Source organism: Charadrius vociferus, unplaced genomic scaffold (assembly GCF_000708025.1).
Source record: "Charadrius vociferus isolate BGI_N301 unplaced genomic scaffold, ASM70802v2 scaffold611, whole genome shotgun sequence".
NCBI lineage: Eukaryota > Metazoa > Chordata > Aves > Charadriiformes > Charadriidae > Charadrius > Charadrius vociferus.
The window spans coordinates 636,162-647,859 of NW_009646844.1; the positions used below are offsets into that span (position 1 = coordinate 636,162).

At 44.9% G+C, this 11,698-nt stretch overlaps 2 protein-coding genes across 3 annotated transcripts in view; one reads left to right on the forward strand and one right to left on the reverse strand.

Annotated features, from left to right (window-relative positions):
- AIFM2 (apoptosis-inducing factor, mitochondrion-associated, 2) overlaps positions 1–5,727 on the forward strand; it is a 10,235-nt gene extending 4,508 nt beyond the window's left edge. The window contains exons 3-9 of the mRNA XM_009894010.1: positions 395–592; positions 2,006–2,125; positions 2,542–2,634; positions 2,949–3,057; positions 3,250–3,402; positions 4,169–4,369; positions 5,263–5,727. Coding sequence (XP_009892312.1) covers positions 395–592; positions 2,006–2,125; positions 2,542–2,634; positions 2,949–3,057; positions 3,250–3,402; positions 4,169–4,369; positions 5,263–5,417 — 1,029 coding nt within the window. The 3' untranslated portion in view covers positions 5,418–5,727. The remainder of the gene's footprint in view (positions 1–394; positions 593–2,005; positions 2,126–2,541; positions 2,635–2,948; positions 3,058–3,249; positions 3,403–4,168; positions 4,370–5,262) is intronic.
- A 368-nt stretch (positions 5,728–6,095) lies between these two features.
- The window catches only part of LOC104294220 (core histone macro-H2A.2), a 19,476-nt gene continuing 13,873 nt past the window's right edge, over positions 6,096–11,698 (reverse strand). For both annotated transcript variants that reach the window (XM_009893808.1, XM_009893815.1), the window contains exons 6-8: positions 11,657–11,695; positions 9,433–9,607; positions 6,096–6,814 (exon numbers count right to left, since the gene is read on the reverse strand). In XM_009893808.1, the coding sequence (XP_009892110.1) occupies positions 6,649–6,814; positions 9,433–9,607; positions 11,657–11,695 (380 nt within the window). In that variant the 3' untranslated portion in view covers positions 6,096–6,648. The remainder of the gene's footprint in view (positions 6,815–9,432; positions 9,608–11,656; positions 11,696–11,698) is intronic.

The following is an 11,698-nucleotide window of genomic DNA, read 5'->3' on the forward strand; positions in this document are numbered from 1 at the left end:
GTTCAGGTTCGTCTGGGATCTCACGTGGGAGACCGGGCTAACCCCATTACTCCAGTCGCTGGGGATTTAGGGGGAAAATCTCGTGTTTGAGGCTGGGAACAAGCATCAAAAGGATGTGAAAAGCTTGGTCTGAGAGGCAGATAACGTGACAAAAAGCCTCCGACATCCCACCTGAAACGCCCTGGATCACAGCGGAGAACTTGCTGGCAAACCAGTACAGGAGATTCTGTATGAGAAGCAGAGACAAAGCAATCTAGCCGAGGTTGTCACCTGGCCTCTGAGGAGCTGATCTCGTCACCACATCCGAGGCAAAGGTCCTGAAGTTCATTGCTGGGTAGAGATAACGCACAGCGGAAGCCCAGCCTGTGGTCCCAGCTGCTTTTGTCTTGAGCAGGGATGGCACGAGGGGAGAAGGGAAGAGGGGTTTGTTAGCCTCCAGAGGGAGATCTCTTCCCTGTTGTCTCCTTTTCCTACAGGATTTGCCAAGAAGACTTTCATCTCCTACTCTGTCACCTTTGGGGACAGCTTCCGACAAGGCAAGGTTGTTGGGATAGACCCCGGGAGGCAGCAAGTCTTGCTCAGTGATGGCGAGGTGGGTGACGCAATAACTTGCAAATGAGTCACTTTGCTGCCTTATGGGATCAGCTGCTAAGGCGGAGAGTCAGCCTTCAGCAGGGTGCGTTGGGACGCTCTCCTTCAGCCATGTCTTGGCTGAGAGAATGCAGTACTCCAAATCCAGGCTATGCTGGCTTGGACGGGTGATGCCTGGTTGGAGAAGTGACTTGGAAATTAGGTTTCAGACTGTTGTCTGTGCTTGGAGTCTTCTCGGAGCGGGGGGGGGAAGAGCGAGGTGAGCAGGACCACAAGGCACCTACAGAAAATGCGCATCTGTGCAGGAAGAGGAGTATAACCCCCATCTGCCAGAGGAGGGGGTGTGCAGGACAGACTCACGCTCTGGAAAAAACAAACTGGACCTTTGCCCTCAAGTTGGAGGAGAGCTGGGAATGCTGTTCGGTTGTGGCAAACACCCCCGTATCTCCTCCAGTGCAGGTCAGCTGAGCACATGAACCCTGACCCGTGCAATACCCCCGGGCTCAGAGTTCACATGCACAACAAGGTTCCTGTTCTGATGTAACCCTCAGCTTGGCTGAAACGCCTGACCCCAAGCAAGCCACAACCTGAACCCTCTGGGAAGGCACTGATTGCTTTCCGCTAGGTTTCTGCCACCCGTTGGGCAGACACACAAATGCTCATGCTCAATACTGTAACTAGGAGGTAGAGAGGAGTAAAACTAATGACCTACTTCTACAGAGGGCTGCCCCAGAGAGAAGCAGCCCCTCAACCATCTCCTCTAAACCCAAGAGGTAATGTGGGGGAAAGACTGGAGCATTTAATCATCCTGAAGAGCTTGGCAGCAGAGACCGTCTTTCCATGCATGCACTGAATGGCACCATCCCTTCTAGCCAAGCTAAGCGGCCTCGAGCTCTGTTGAGATGTGGGTGTGCAGTAAATACTGCACCCCACCTAGTGCTCAGACGAGCTTTTATTCTTAGAGCTGGATTTAGAGCTCAGCCGTTAACCCTGGAGCTCAGACCCTTACCTAACTGCAGGAAGAAACAAGGGCAGCAGCTCTGGTAACTCTTTTCAGCCAGAGCATCTCATCTCTGTTCAGAAGATGGTGAAGGAGAGCGAGTCTCTGCAGCCAGATGTGATGGTTGCTTCGGAGTCTGGCACAAATAGCAGGTTATTTCCTGTAAGCTTCTTCAAGTGCTTCTTCAAAGCACTCAGCTCATCTAAAGAACGGTGCTGAGAAAGGCAGTTAGGTGGTGTCACCTGGACCAGGTCTCATCCGATAGTCACTTTCTGGCAGTGGCGAGTACTTTCCTAGTTACCAGCAGGGGCTGGAGGAGAGGGAATGAGTGAAGAGCACCTAGGAGGCAACAACTGTGTTCTGGGCTCTGTTTTTAAGATGTCTAACATCCTATTCCACCTTCTGCCCTCCCAGGAGCTTCACTACTCCCATCTCATTCTTGCGACAGGCAGCGATGGGCCATTCCCTGGGAAGTTCAACAAAGTCAGTGACATGGAAAGCGCCATCCAGACCTACGAAGACATGGTTAAAGAGGTGAGGAATCAACTTATTTCCTAGGTAGCATTGCCTGCCTTTCTTCAGCTTCCCTGTCCCAGACACCACTATGGGTATCTGGAGCCATCTGTCTCTAAGAACAAGGGACCACGATGCAGGGACAGGCCAGGACAAGGAGCACATGCTAGCTTGTCTAGCTTGTCACGTTCTGCGTCCCCCAGGGGAAGACCGGCTGTCCGCACGAGGGGAAACCTGAAATGGTGAACAGTGTTACAGTGTACACAGGAAGAGTGGACGGGGTTCTCATTTTTCGTTTCCTCTCGACAAGCTAGGTGGTTTATTGTTGTTGGGCCAGTGGCGTATCTCAGAAAGGTCTCTTCATGGAGTGGCTGAAGGTAGCTGACTGCCTGCACATAACAGTTCTCTTGTAACGTGAGTTTCTCCTTTCCTTCAAGATTGAGAAATCTGAGCACGTCCTGGTAGTGGGAGGTGGTGCCGCTGGAGTCGAGATGGCTGCAGAGATCAAAACAGAGTACCCAGCCAAAGAGGTAGGAGCATCTTAGTTACGATTAACTTCATCCTCGCTTCTGAGGCTGTTCTGTGATGGTCCTGCTGGAGGTATCCGAGATCACCGCAAATCGGGAAATTCCATCCAACGGCAGCCTTTGCCCCGACTGCCTCCTCTTCTGAGAGCACCCTATAGCCCATCACCAGCGATTATTGGCACTAGATGACTTTCACTGGCTCACTCTCCTTGGGCATTAAGCGGGGCGGAAGGAAACTAGATATAGCTGCTCCCACCCGGCATGCGGCAAGTTCTGTCCCATTCCTGTGTCCCCGTTTGCTGTTTTGTCCCCAACAGGTCACCCTCATTCACTCAAAAATTGCACTAGCTGACGTGGAGCTGCTAGATAGCGTCCGTCAGGAGGTGAAAGAGATTCTCCTCAGAAAAGGAGTGCGCCTCTTATTAGGTACGTACTTAACAATGCCTCTGACGATCTAGACTCTAAAGCTCTAGCAAAAGCATCTCCTTCTGATGTCCCCTCTCTGACTTTTTTGACAAGCATGGCTCCCTTGAATTCCTGTTTCTCTAGATACATCTGGGCTAGCTGGAAACGGCAGCCTAATAAAGGTTTGTGACCCAGGGCTCTCTGTCACAACAGGTGAAAGGGTCAGCAATGAGGAAAGCCTCACGCCAAACCGGTTCCAGAAGGACATGGTAGTAAGGACAGAAAAGGGCACCGAGGTGGTTGCTGACATGGTGGTCCTGTGCACGGGGATAAAGATTAACTCTTCAGCATACGCCGCTGCATTTGGTAAGTGAAAGAAACACTGGGTGGGGAGAAGCAACACAGTTCTTCAATGTCTTACACTTCAGTACTGTGAGGTTAGGAATCAACCTTATACAACCTGTAGAGGTTATTCCATGATACGGCAAATGCTCTAACATCACATTAAATACTTAGCCACGAAATGTGACCTTCGGAAACTTACAGACCATAGATCAATTGGCCAACAGTCTGCTCCGGCTTCTTCTGCTAATACCTCTAAGGAACCTTAGTGTCCTAGTTCAGCATGAGGCAGATGACACCTAGAAGTTGATGGTGACTCCTGCTGTCAAGGCCAGGATTTCATCCTAGAGATAAGCTTGCTGAGTTCTGAGCAAAAATAGGCTCAGCACGTGCAGCGTTCTTGCTGAACTATCAGTGTCACAGGGCATTCAGCCCATTAGTTATTTGATGATACATCTCGCGTCTGAGTCCTTTTACAGCCCAGTTTCAGTTATGACACTACAACTATGGAGCAGTACGACCACTATACAGTCTCCTTCTCAGCCTGTGTACACTAGCTCTTGATGTTTCTACTGAAATATGAAAAGATGCTTCATTGCATGAGACTGCAATAATTAACTACAGCAAGGCAAAAAGTGTCTCTCCCCTGACATGTAGAAAAGAGGGTTGAAAACCCAACTCCTCACTTTGTGTCAATGACATGTTTGGTAACATCATCAGCATTTTGGGGTCTCAGGCCACAAGCACCAACGCAAAGCTCCTTCTGAAAACTTACTGTTTGGCAAAACAGGGGACAAAATGGCAAGTAACGGTGCTTTGAAAGTTAACAAGCACCTCCAGCTGGAAGGCTACGAGAACATCTATGCCATCGGGGACTGTGCAGATCTGAAGGAACCAAAGATGGCCTACCACGCTGGGCTCCATGCCAACATCGTGGTGACAAATATCATCAACAGCCTGACAAATAAGCCTCTTAAAACCTACGAACCAGGTAAGGTAATCTCCTAGCATGTGGCCTTAGCTGTTGGGCTGCTTTTCTGTAGGGAACCGCTGTTTTAACACATACGCCTCAGAACTTGCATGGGACACCGATTAGAGGAGAAGCAACACATTGTTGGGGTTGACTGTATATGCTTATGGTTCAGGCTTCATCTTAGTTCTTGCCAGAGACACCGTAGAAGTTAATTACCAGTATCAGTCTACAGATGCAACGCATCCTTTTTTCACTTAGGTCTTCCTGATATATCTACTGGTGGCTGTCTGCTATTCATCACACTTGTTTCCTTTTCTTTAAATTGCTTGCTGTCCAACTGAATCCTAGGAACAAGGAGACGACTTGATTTTCTCCTCCTTTCTCCCCTTAAACTATACAACAAACACAAGCTGAAAAATCTAGTCTCAAAAATGTGGCTACGTGATGGGTCTCATTTATAAGCAACTGATGTAAATACTTACCATAACTATGTTGAAAGCTAGTCCATGTGGCCAGAGGATATCTGGACAGTTTGGTTTTTAAAGGCTGCCCAGTCTATTTACATTTCTTCCTACTTAAATTTTGTTGTCTACCTCTTGGACTCCCTCTTAGGAGGAGAGAATCGCTCTACAGCACACACACAGACATCCCAATCCTTCAGCAATCCCATTAATGAAAGCGGTAGAGCAGATGGTAGAAAGGAGAGTTATGAGTAGTTCTCCTTGGGCCCCCTTCTTTCCTTGTCTTGCAGCACATGGGTGCTGTGCTTAGCGGTATGTGCGGGGATGATGGGAGGGAGGGTTGAGAGGGTGAGAAGGGAGGGTTTGGAGGAGGTGCAACACCTACAGGCAGTAGGGTTTGACACTTAGCTTTGAACCTGCTTAACTTAAACCTCTACATCTTCTTTCCAGGGTCACTAACATTCCTTCTTTCAATGGGCAGGAACGATGGCGTAGGCCAGGTGAACGGTTACTATGTGGGACGTCTCTTGGTGACCATTGCCAAGAGCAGGGACCTGTTTGTCTCCAAGAGCTGGAAGACAATGGGACAGACAATGCCCTCTTAAGGGGGGGGGATGAGTAACACACCAGCAAGGAATACAGCAACTGGAAGAGGGTAAGGGTGCACTTTTATTGCTCGGACAGACTGGTACTGTCTCCTGCAGCACCTCCTAAAGCCACCTGTCAGCGTGCTGCCTTAAAGGGGTGCCCTGCCTTGCTCCAAGGGGGAAGGAGGCCCTTTCCAAACAAAGTGCACAGAAGTTCTCATGATAGAAACCAGGGAAGGAATGTTTCTTTTACTTCCCAGTTGAGATAGCTCTGAGCAAGAAACTGGGTTTACCTTGATTTGTAACAATAAACACCGTGTTTTTCAGAGTCTCTGGGGTTTGTTTGTTATGTGGTTTTTCCCTGGCTTTCTCTACCCTTGCTCCTTCTAAAAAGTACCTGCCTCTTGCAGGTCTGGAATCTGCTGTGCAGCATGCAGGAAGAACGGCTCGCAGCGCTGCCTGGGGAAAGCCTCCCTAAAGCCTTGAAGAGGCCGTGGTAATCCTGGAACTCAACGGAATATAATGCAGCTTTTACGATGTCACTTATAGCACACAACTAACCAGCTCTTCTGGCTGTAGTGCTAAGTGTGATACAGCAAGCACAGATGCTGCTGCTTCCCCCCACCCCCCTCCTTTTTTTTTTTCCCAGAGCAAATGTACAGTTTAGAACAATAACCACACTCGACACATCTTTTCCTTTTTTTCTTATAAAACAAACAAAATCACCATGAAATATTTTCCGTAATTACAGAGATTATTGTGAGTTAAAAGCAAAACAGAAGCTCCTCATGCATCACTTCTAAAATCCTTTCCTCCTCTCTGTGGGCTGGAGGCAGAAGTTTGCCACCTGTCCTCAAGGAAGGGGAAAAGGGAGCAGAACATTTTTAAGAGCTTTCTTTAAAGTGTGTGTGTGTGCGCGTGTGTGTGAAAAATTCATCACTACAAATCTAAAATGAGGTTACTCTTTAAAAACTTCTAAACTAAAGTAACAAGGGACACTAAACAAACTTCTGAAAAGAGATGGTAACTCAATTGCTTAAGGTGATATAAATGGCTAGAGGATGCTGATAGCATGAAGAAATCGGACTAAACCCCCTCTCACCTCTAGTCACAGCTCTTCATCAAGTCACAACACATCACACTACTACCACTCCCCCTCCTCGTCACATTGAAAAAATAAAACCCACCTCTAATGCTTTTAATGCTACTCAGGTTTGTTGAAAAATAAAGTTTCATTTGGCTGCCGTTGCTACTTAGTGTCTAGCTTGGCCATTTCTTGCACGTAGATGCCAATACTTTCACTGTCGAAGAGCAGAAAGTAAATGTTCTTCAAGGAGGAAGAGCTGGTGCCGTCAAAATGGGTGGAAATAGCTCTTAGAGTCACCTGGGCCGCCGTCTGTTTTGGGAAGCAGTTTCTGTGTGGCAGGGGAAGAAAACAGAACAAGTGAGTGTCAGCCACCTGCACAAGCGTTACGCACAGGCGATGCCGAAAGGAACAAGCCATAGCTGTACCGACTACAGGCTGCTGTTAAGGTAATGCCAGTTGCAGTTTCGCAATGTGTAAATCCTGGAAGCCAACCCCAAGGTTTTGATAGCAATATTCACCTGCTGCTCTATTAGTTTCCTTGCTGGCGTAGTTACCGTTTTCATTTGCTTCTACTTTTTATAACCACACAGAGGTGGGTTTTTTTAATGCTCTCCCTTAGAATTAAACTTTTCCGTGCCATGCTGGGCAGGCTAAACAGTTCAAGGGACGGTTATTTTTTAGTTGAAAACTGAAAAAAAAAAAAATTAAAAAAAAATAACCCATCAACTACTTGTGGGCCAGCACAATCGAGCCCATGGCCTTCCTCTGAGGCAGAATTACACATAACTTTTCTGCTTCTGAAAAAAGGTTTGTCTACGCTATACTTAAAGATCTTCAATGAGGGGGCTACCTCAGAATACACAGACAAGCCATCCCAGTGCTTAACAATCCTTACATTTGAAAAATTACACTATTTCTTTTCATAACATCCACAGCTGCCTTTGCAGTGTTGGGTTTGTTTTTTTTTCTCCCCGCCCCCCCCCGATAGCATGGTGATATGCATTTATTTTTATTTCCCTTTCTAAGTTTAGTACCACTCGCTTCTTAAGTAATTTCATGTTAGTGATTTCAGACTACTTATCATACTTATATTAAAAAACATCCAAAAAAGAGCTTGGAAACTAGTCATCAACAACTGCTGTATCCATATTCACTGTAATCCAAATGATTACTAGCAAACAGATTTTTCTACTTTTAGTTCCCGGACAGCATCTGCAGCAACCCAGCTACCACGCCTTTCTGGCAACAAGCTATCAATAAGGACTTTCTGAAAATGTTTTTCAATTAATTTATATCTGCTTCCCAGCACGAGTAATTTCATCTAAACCGCATTTCTCTACTTTTTTTATGACACGACCATAGAGGTGAAAAGCCCTAGCACAACTGAGAAATCCCATATATTGCTACATTATATTCGTTACGGTAAACAGCCCCTAAGATGGGAGACAGGAAAGATGAAAATTCACAGAACCAATACAGCATAATTCCTGATCTACCCAACAAAACCAGCATTTCTTGTGCAGACACGTAGGTGGAATAAAAATGACAGCAAAGCCATTAAGTCTTATTTGAAAAAAACCTGCCTTTTTTCAGACAACTTTGAGGTCCTTTGATAAATAACGTGTAAACCAGCAGCACCTGGTAAGACTCTATTTTCTGTTAGCAGGAGTAATTGTAAGAGCAACAGAGAGTGAAATGGAACTAAGCGGCAGAAGGATCTGCACTATGACTAATGCTCTTAGACTGGATTATTATCAGATAACATTTGTAGGCAACATGAAGTCTATCGAGCGTATTTCTATTGACATTAAAGGCTACAGTTCATTTTTGAAAGCTGAGCTATATTATTCAAGAGTGGTAAAACAATTTATCACATTTTGCTTTGACTGAACATTATAAATGAAAAGATCTGTGTATAAAGGAAGAAAAATCATTAAATATTGTAGTGCTCCTCGATTTATTCCTTTGTCCCGATCCATAAAAATATTATTTTGTCTCGAAAAGCATCTGTGTAAAAATGGCATTTTTACCTCCTGTGCATTCAGTGATGTGTGGTGAATTCACTGATCAAAATGCACTTTTATTTCCATTTTATTCACTACCGGGCCAACACAACTCTACTCTTTGGGCATTACTGAAAAAAATCAGTAATTACGTTTCAAATTAAACATAAGCGTGCAAACTCCAACACGAAAGAACAACTTCATTTAGCAGGGCTTGTGTAAGGTTTCTTGTGATCACAGACCAAGAAAGATTAATGAACTGTTGGTTTAAAAGGAAAAAAAAAAAAAAGAAAAAGAAAAAGAGAAATACTTCGAACTTCTTAGTCAAGCACATTTTATTTGCTAGCTATCGAGAAAGAAATGTGTAGTTTCACAGTTGGTTTCATAGTTCTCTTTTTAAAGCAGAGCTATATTTGAGAAACATTGATTTTCTTTCGAAAGAAAACATTTTGTATGACTGTTCTGTTGAATATATATTCTCGGGATGACTTAAGCGAACACTCCACATTTACCTGGCTCAGGTTGCATCACTGTTACTTGCCTTCAGTATTATGCTGGTATCATCTTATTAGTACGAATGTGGTTTTAATAAGATTCACCACAGCAAAATGAAGGGACCTAAAAACTGAGGTGGCGCAGGCCCGTGGTAGAAGAATGAAAATCACTGCCTAGCAATAGAAAACACAGCGAGTCCACGCAGCTCTCCCGTGGGTTAGCTAATTTCACTGTACAAAGGCTTTCTGGTCGTTCCACGCAACCAGTGCACTTCAAGGTCCTCTAATCTGGAGAGCCACGGTGTCAGACGGCACCTCTCCGGAGGCAGGGTCAGCCCCCTTCGTGCCACCGACCAGCGGGTACCTCTCCATCACAGCAGCAGCTCTCTGACAGATAATTATACCATTGCTACTCGACACAGAATCCTCCTATGCAGAAAGCATCCTACCTGCCACTGGGAAACGGGGGGAAAGCCACGGACTTCAACTTCTTGTCTTCTGCGGCTGTTAAGCAGTTCTTTATAGTCTCTTCAAGCTGCTCTTCACACTTGTCTGAGCCCCACTGTGGGATGTGACAGTGGATGACAAACTTTGCTGCTAGGCCGCTAGACTGAGTGAGTGCAGCTAACACAAACGAAAATATAACATTTAGTTTTGGATAGAAACCGCCCTGCAGTGACCTCTCAATCCAAAGTACTTCCTTAATTACATTACCTCTCCAAAGAAATACATCAGGGATTAAAATATGCCACAATGGCTCACTCGTAATCGTGATCTGACTGTCTTGTCATTACTTTTGTGATCAATTGTTATTTCTCTGGAGACCAAAGAACCCGGGGCTCATTTGGTTAACTTCAATGATAGTTTATAGCTTTCTCATTCAGCATGGCCTCTGGATTTGTTTTATGCAAAGTATCAAAACCTCGCACTGAAAACAGTATCATTAATCCCCCAACAGACATTTCTGCAGTGCTGTCACAGCCTTATCTGAATGCTTTGCACAGGACGCAGGAAATATCCTGCATCAGCACCACAGCTCCAGAGTGTTAGGGAGTAATATTTAGACCCGCTTCACAGCTGAGTGATTTCAGACAACAACATGAAAACAAAAGTTGTTTGTTGAATGTCTCCACCAGTTATGCCCAATTAGGAACCTCAGATTAATTCTGCAGAAAGCATAATATTTCTCCAGGCCCTGCAGAGTCCACAGCATGGCATCAGTTTGCTTTTGTTGCAATTGAGACCATTAGCACTTCTGAAAATCTGGGTCTCGGGAACCTCAGGTTAAACACTCTGAAATTAGCTGCGCAATTAATGCCCAGGGATGAAAAACTTGGGTTTACCCACTTGTCCACCATCACAGAGGAATTCTATTGCAGGCACAGAGGAATTCCGTCTAATACTTCGCTGTGCCACTTAAATTTCAACCAGAAGAGAAAGGTCAGGCCTTTAACCGTAGGGAGAATATCGACTTTAAACAACAGAGGTATCCTGTGAGCAGCACTTGAATTCAAGCCCATTAGGCTGGAGCTCAAGCGTTGGCTAGTGATTAACAACCATTTATTATCACTTGCCTCAAAACCAGAAGGGGCAATTTCAAACGCAGCAACACAACACAGTGCTCGAGAGCGTACATTTTCCTATCTATTAAACTAAGATTACCTTCTTTCACGGGACTGTCTTAATAGCATAAAAGGAGTCTATTTTTCAGTTAGGTAGCGATGCTGACAGAGGAAAACGGTTTACTTTCATGTTATGACAGATATTTTTGATCCAATGCGAAAACGAAGCCACGTATCTCGTACAAAATCTTCCCTGTCATTTGAGATTATAGCACTAGGCTATTCGTTTAGGAAATTTTAAAAACTAGACTATTTAAATCATTTAGTTCCTTGTGTGTCGAGGTACTAAGCCAAATAAGGCACTTGGAAGATATACTGTAACTTCTCTCCATCTGCCCTCCAGCCACCTTCAACCCCTACAAACCGGTTTAATTTGTTGAGAAAGGAAGACATCATTTCAAACCCCAAAGTATTCACTGCTACAGATGCATTAAACATTCAAAGGGAGCTCTTCTGTAATTTGTATTTCTATAATGTAGTTGTAGTGCCTGGGAGAAAAGCAGCAACTGCTCTTCCAAAAAGCATGTCAGTTCTAAAAGATTGTATCACATCTTTCTTTGTGTTCACAGTAAGGTAATTGTTTGGATTATACTGTTCATCAAATATGCATAAAGCAGGATAATTTATGAGCTATCACTGTTCTTACACCTCTTATGTTAGACTGAGAGCTGTTTCTGATCCTCACTGCGGAATGCAGTACAAAAATAGGACAGGAAAGATGGCACAAAGGTCACAGCAGAAGTTTTCCTTAATTTTTGGACTCTCGCAGACAGAAATTACCTAAGGTAAATTAATCAGCCTGCTGTAACTTACGGTGACACCTAGAAGCTCAAAGACTAGATGTGCACAGCATACAGGTGTCCTATTCTTCTTTTTTTTTTTCTTCCCCCTAAGCACGCTGTCCATATCAGCAACAGCTTCATAGAAGAATCAGAAACATTTACATCACATCAGCAAAGGCTCATATATAATCAAGAACAGATCAGAACGTCCGGAGAAAAGAACATACGAAATGAGCCGTTACCAAAAGAGAGCACAGTATGCTTTTTACCTTCAGCAACTTCCAAAGGTCCTTGAGATTTGCGAAGCTCTT